General features: G+C 31.3%; 1 protein-coding gene across 1 annotated transcript; it reads right to left on the reverse strand.

The window, feature by feature from the left end:
- Positions 1-2,880: 2,880 nt before the first annotated feature.
- LOC107013801 (auxin transporter-like protein 5) lies at positions 2,881-6,660 on the reverse strand. The gene is made up of 8 exons (XM_015213714.2): positions 6,406-6,660; positions 6,146-6,331; positions 5,808-5,920; positions 5,530-5,713; positions 5,186-5,283; positions 4,046-4,253; positions 3,714-3,971; positions 2,881-3,483 (listed from the first exon to the last, which is right to left on the reverse strand). Exons 1-8 carry the CDS (start codon positions 6,571-6,573, stop codon positions 3,214-3,216), a joined length of 1,485 nt encoding a protein of 494 aa, XP_015069200.1. The 5' UTR covers positions 6,574-6,660; the 3' UTR covers positions 2,881-3,213.
- Positions 6,661-6,965: the final 305 nt, after the last annotated feature.

Raw genomic sequence — 6,965 nt, forward strand, 5'->3', positions numbered from 1 at the left:
AGTAATATATCCAACTGATACACCACGTAAATAACGTCTCAACTCTCAATACATTGCGTATGTTTCAATACATCGTAATAAAATGTATTTAACTGATGTATCACGTAAAGTGATGTATCCCACTGATATATTGCGTAAACTAAGGACTTTAGAAAAAAAATAATCAAAAAACACAATTTTAAAAAATATAATAAAATAAATGATGTACTTAAATAATTTACACACTCAATAATGTTAGATTCAACAATCTTAAATTGTGCTTGTGAGACTCTTGTGCCGGCAGTCATATACCATTGTTTTTCGACATATTTAATCCTTTTTGAGCTGATTTATGGGTTAATTGGGGGCACAGTCTATCTTCTTTAAATTCGTGATAAAAAGTGTTTTCAACTAGCAGAATTGCATGTATGTGTGTAATATATCACTATATTACTTGATTTGTGTATAAAAGTGTATATATATAATATTTGATGAAATTATATATACATATAGACATGTTGTAATGTAATATTTATGCATTGTATTAGTTCCCTTCCTCAAAGAAATCGATTTTTTTAGTTTGGATCAGTTCTTATTTTCTCTCTAAATAGTTCTAAATTTTAAATATGAACTCTCTATGATATTTTAATTCATAAAATAATATTTTCACCCAAAAACTTACAATCTTTTTAAGTCTAGATTTCTTGTATCGGGAGTGTAGTCAAATTGTACCTAATTAAGTTCTTTTGAGAAACATCAATCAGGTAAAAATCTTAGAAAAAATCATCTCCAAGTTGAATTAGTTCCTACTTTTTATTTTGCATTTTTTTTGTTGTAATCTGAATATTGCTGAGATGCATTAATTCCAGAAGAAATTGGGATAAATTCTTTTAACGTGTAGGTCATGATTTGTTCATCTTAGTAAATTAGTATTTTTCACATAAAATATATTGTGTTATTATTTTATTTTTCTTTACTATTTGAAAAAATATGCAAAGCGCTATAAACTAATATTCGATCATTTAGGCAAAAATCAAGCAGAATCGATTCAATTCACTCCTCTTGTATAATTAGATAATGCTAAATAACTTTCACTTTGGTTTTTTATAAATTTGCGTTCTGTTAGTAACACTGTTCTATGTTTGAGTCCACTGAATTGTTTGATGAACTTTCACTACAAATATCAGTGTAGACATTGAAATTTTGTGGGACTCTATATGATGTAGACATTGAAATTTTGTGGGACTCTATATGATGCGTTCAATTCGAGTTGGGACTGTACAAACTGTATTCAACTCAGATAAGGATTCTTGGAGGCTACTCAATCCTAAACTCTAAACCCTATGGCTATATAAAGGGTACTAAATTCTCTTAGAAGGCATCGCGAAAATTTCATAAAGAGATCAAGATCTCGAATACTCCACAAGTTGATGGTTTATTCATAAAGAGAGGTCAAAATCTAAATCATTCTAGTTCGAAAAAAATCAAGGGATAATTGTAACCTCAATCTATCTAGATTAATAAATCATTTTTCTTCAAATTTTATTTGTGTGATTTATTTATTTTCCATATGTTTAAAATTTGTTGCAGACAACCAGTACCATCTGCAAAAATCAATTACTTGATCATAATTTGGTAATATATTAGTATACTCTAATACAAAAAAAAAACTGTTAGATAATAACATGAATTTACGTTTATTAACTAGTCGTAGAGGGATGGTGCTGTATCATAATTTCGAGTTGAGATAGTAATGACCTATTTATTAGATAATCTTCAGGGTAAAGTTATAGCCGATTTATGGAAATATCTCCTTTTAAGTTATNACACATAGCACATAACCCTGTGTTTCATGAGAGAACTAAACATATTGAGGTTGATTGTCATTTTGTACGTGACAAGTTGCAGGAGGGGCTTATTTCAATCCAACATGTACCCACAAATGAACAATTGGCAGACATCTTTACTAAGACTCTTACTGGCATTAAGCATACTGCCATTTTGAACAAGTTGGCTGTAAGATCATTACCACCAACTTGAGGAGGGGTATTGAGAATTGTTAGTTAGCATGATAGTTAGCAGGAGAGTTAGTTAATTTTCTTGTTAGTCACATGGTTAGTTAGTTAAGTCACATGGTTAGTTAGGTAGTTGGTTATTTTGTTAGCTAATGTGATCACACCTTTTCTCTGCTTTCTTTGATTGTTTTTCAATTCCAAATCACATGTATATAATGTAGGAGAAGTCATATATGATAAACAATTCAATAGAAAAGAAAACAGTTGGTTTCTCCCTTCTTCTTCTCTATTTCGACAATGGCAGTTATTGAACTGCATCATTGATTTCATTAGAGCCATTGGAGCTCTTGACTCACTGCATCAGTGAGGTCTTGTTAGTTATTATTTAAAGTTTATCCTTGTTTTTAAAATAGTATAAATATAGATTTTGAGGGCGACAGAACATTAAATATTTGTATAATATCTACAACATTTTAGTCTGTAATCTAACGTTTTCTCATCTAAGACTTGATTGATAATAGTATTCTTTAATTATATAATTAATAAATAAGAAATTAAAAGTGCCCAGAAGATGATTAATTTCATTTGAAGATGAATCGTGAGATATTTCATATTTCTTTGGTCCCACAAGTGTAATAATAGGGGTTACGAACAAGTAAAAATGCAGTCAAAAGATGTAGTTGAATAGGCAAATTTTTATTCTTCATTATTGTTCATTTGTCACTTTCCAATCCATATCAATGTTTGATACTCTAGGTAAGTATGTCCCTTTCAACCACCGACACATAAAATATCTTGAAATTCTTTTCTTTAAATATAAATATATCGTATCTCAATATTCGCGAAATATTAATGATTTCTCAAATTACAGAATTCAAATTTGAAGTATTAGCTAAGGAGATTGAATTTCATACACTCCACCAAAACCTTATAGATTAAGGAATGTCACACGGTCACATCATACACTAGTAAAGAGCTAAGCATCATATATCAAAATATAAGAACAAAAAGTTGGAAATCTTCACTAGAAATATGTTGCATACTACATTAATTAACCAAATAAAGCTAAATCTCAAAACAAAACTCAAGACATGGGATGTAGTCATGACTCCGCAAATTTACACATAACAACCCATACATCTTCGTCTTCATCTTCATCTATCGTACCAACTCATACTGTCATGCATTAAATAAACCTTTTTTAATTTTCGTGACGACCTCATAGGTGGTGATGGTGAGTGATGTTGGCAGGAGATGGGTGTGGAGCACCAACATGAGGGAGGAATGGTGGCGGGGACCCCGGTGGAGGTGGGCATTGGTAACATTTAGTGAAAAGACCAAATGTATCAATTTGATGTATGAAATTGGTCATACTGGCCCAACCACCAAATCCAAACCCAACAATAAGTACCCAAACCACCACAAATATGTTTATTGTAAACGATCCAGCCCAACGTCCCACAAATTTTGGTGGTTGCTCTACCGCATTCTGCATAATATCAAAGTTTATAATCACCACATATTTATAACACACCAAAAGTATAAAAGACAAAAACATCCAAGTACTTACTACTATATTATGTGAGATGTGACTTAACTTTATTATTCTCCATTGGTCCTTGTAAATCATAATATAATTCTTTTTCTATTTTTAAAGTAATGGTATATGTGATAAAATTTACTAACAATTTAAAGAGATCGCGTAATAAAATCGGGTACCTCTCGGGCTGCAGCGGATTTAAAGGTGAACATGTAAGCAAGAGCCGGGATAATGTAAACGGTGAAACTAACGAGGAGTGAACCAACGGAGGAGTTTATAGGGCCGAAAAATGGGAAAACTATGGCCAGAAACCATATCGGAATCACCACCGGCAACCGTGCTGCCGCCCTCTTACACATGCTCTTGCATTCGTGCATGCCAATAGCCTTCTCCCATACAAAATACAATGGTGTGCAAGCGAAACCAAATGTTATAAACTGTAAAAACAACAACTCGGTGTTATTTATTTGCTCGTTAAGATAAAGTCAATATTGAACGAGTAAAATTGGACCTGATGAATAAGCATGAGGATGACAGCCATGTCTCTGAAGGGTGATTTAGGAAGTAGAGAAAATGCATTAGAGTGATCAAGTAACAAATCACCAAATGCCCAATACACTGATGCTGCTGATGGAAGGGTCAGTGTTAACACATAAAGAGTTGCCCATAAGTAAATTGCCTTAAACTTTTGGGGTTTCCACATAGCATGCATTATTTCTCTGCCCAAACAAAACACAACAATTAGCCTCTCCTAAAACAAAATCTTTTAAACTCGTATTATATATTGATGTATTCCAATTTATTTGTCCTACTTTCATTATTAGTCTCGTTCCAAAAGAAGTAATCTATTGAACATGGTCGTCACATAAATTGAGTAATACATATTTTAGATATTTTTTTCAATGTACCTACAAGCTTCTGACATATATACATGCCACAACCTAACACAATTAAATGATTTTTACAGTTCACAGAAGCTAAAAATCTAGTTGAGTAAATATCAAGATTTATTTGCAGTCCCTTTCATATTTATGATAGGATACTTAATTATTTCTTGGTTAATGGTACCTTTTAATTATGTTAAAAAACAGAAAAAAAGGAACATAAAAGGAAGAGATGTTCAGAGCATTAAACCATTCATTGATTCAGTAACAAATAAAGCAAAAGTGATTCGAAAAAGATATTTTGCTTTCTAACTTAAAAAGGGTAAAAAGGGTTCATAGTAAGTAATGACTTTTTTCTTCCCATGCCTGAGAAAGGCACTCTGCCAAATTGAAAAAAAATAAAAAAAAAATTTTGAAAAATGCATGTAAAAAGATTAAAGTAAAAGTTAACAGGGTATATGTACAGTTGTATAGAGAATAACAGTAATAGTTTTTTGATAAGGATTGGTCACCACGTAGTAAATGTTAAAGTTTTGAGGGAATATTTAATATCTTAGACAAAATAATAATACACTACTATATACTATAGTCCGCTTATTCAGAATATGTCGAAACAGTCTAAGGTTTAGTCATTTTCACACAAGAATAATGTCGTAGATAGAGGCGGACCTACAAAATTTAGTAGCTTTGGTTCAGATTTTGCTTTAAATTTAGCTTTATTTGAATTTTATTTAAAAAAGAAATAAATCAATTAAGATATATCTTACACAGTAACAGCATGTCCCCCAAATGTGTAGAGAATGTTTGTTGCTCCTGTGAAATATAGAACCATTTTTGTTGGACCTGAATGTTTCACCCCCTCTACCTATTTTTATAACAAGAAACAAAAAACATTTCAAATGAATTATTCATGAATCCATGAATAATTAGGATCTATTGTTGCTCAAACTCTTGAACAACGTGTGCTTACAAATAACGTGTGACTACATTTTTGAAACATCACGTGGTATATGCTTATAGTTTATTCAATAGCTAAACTTTAGTTACATAAATACGATAGAAAAATAATAGTGTCCAATAAAATTGAGTAATTATACGTGAAATTAAATACCTGGCCATGAAGGAGTGATGCGACAGTAAGATACCAAGCAGTGTAAGTGGTCATTAATAAGCCAAGAAAAGACCAGATTCGGTAGTTGTGAAAAGATGGAATGAATACAGTTGTTGCACAACAAGCTCCGAATATATAAGTCCAAGTTCTTTTGTCCAAATTATTATTTATATAATATATATTACTGCAAAATTAAAATAAATTAATCAAATCTCTTTTAAAAAAAAAAAAAACCAGAATATTCAGGGGGCAGGTAGAAAATTTAAAATAAAACAAACCTTGCACAGGCTATAAGTTGAATTACAGATCCAAACAGAAGAAAAGTACAATTAAATGCCAAACCAACGTTCCTCCAATGTTTTCCAAGTAATCCATCAAGAACTTCAAACCACTATACAAATAAACAAAATCACATTAAGAAAAAATTAATTACTACACATTAAATTAAAATACTATAGTTTTAATCAGAATGCCATGTGAAATTTAGAAGTATAGAGACAAAATATCTAGTATTAACATATGTCTTGTCGGAATGTCACCCCTTCGAAACTTGAAAGGTTTTTTTTTTTTTCGATTATGAAAAATCTTGCGTACGCTATTTTGATGTGAATTTTACCTGAATGACGTGGTTCCGAAAATCGACCTTTTCTCTTTCTTTTCTGGTTCTGTACTCAATGTAGAGAATGCTAATGAGATAAGCAGTCCAACTGCCTAGTAAACCGTAGAAGAGTTGAAATGAAACGCCAGAGAGCATTCCAAGTTGAGAAAATGAGTATGGTAGTGTTAATAACACTTGAGCAACCTGAAATTGAAAAATGAAAATTTTCAAAATTTACACACTTATACTTTACGAGTATCGTATTATGGAATAAGTACCTGATTAGAAGCACAGCTAAACCAAGCATCATAAGCAGAGCCACCATGCCAAAATAAATTAGAGAATTTGGATTTGATGTCATTATTATTATTAGGCTTTCCTTCACTCTCCATCTCAACATAATTTCCAACTATCACTGTTTCCACTACTTTGTCTGTAGATTCCATCTTCAACTAAAAAAAAATAAAATTATGGTATAGTCTGTTTTAGTAGTTAAAACAGAGTTGAGTGTTTAGTAGGGAAAGCATAGTGGTGTATGTTATATTTATATTGAGTGAAATGAATGTTAAAACAGCTTTTTTTGGGTGGGCCTTGTCGACACATCCTTTTTTTTTCAACCTAATTGTCCTTTTAGTTTTTGTTTTTCAATGAAAAAAGAAAAGGGGGGGTCGAAGAAAATGGGGGAATTGGTGTTACGTTCTATGAAGGGAGAAAATTCGTGACTAGAATGTAGTTGAAACTTTGAAATTAAAAAAACGTACCATTGTTTAAATGCTTATTAGTATCTAAATAAATACTCCTATATAGCGGTGAAATTTAAAAAATAATTAAATATTCA

Source organism: Solanum pennellii, chromosome 1 (genome assembly GCF_001406875.1).
Source record: "Solanum pennellii chromosome 1, SPENNV200".
NCBI classification, from domain to species: Eukaryota; Viridiplantae; Streptophyta; class Magnoliopsida; order Solanales; family Solanaceae; genus Solanum; species Solanum pennellii.

Coding starts and splice junctions, on each gene's coding strand:
- LOC107013801 (XM_015213714.2), bottom strand. CDS start 6,573: ATGGAATCTACAGACAAAGTAGTGGAAACAGTGATAGTTGGAAATTAT. Junction 5,921..6,145: donor TTCGGAACCACGTCATTCAG/GTAAAATTCACA, acceptor TTATTTGTATAG/TGGTTTGAAGTTCTTGATGG. Junction 3,972..4,045: donor TCCTCATGCTTATTCATCAG/GTCCAATTTTAC, acceptor TTGTTTTTACAG/TTTATAACATTTGGTTTCGC.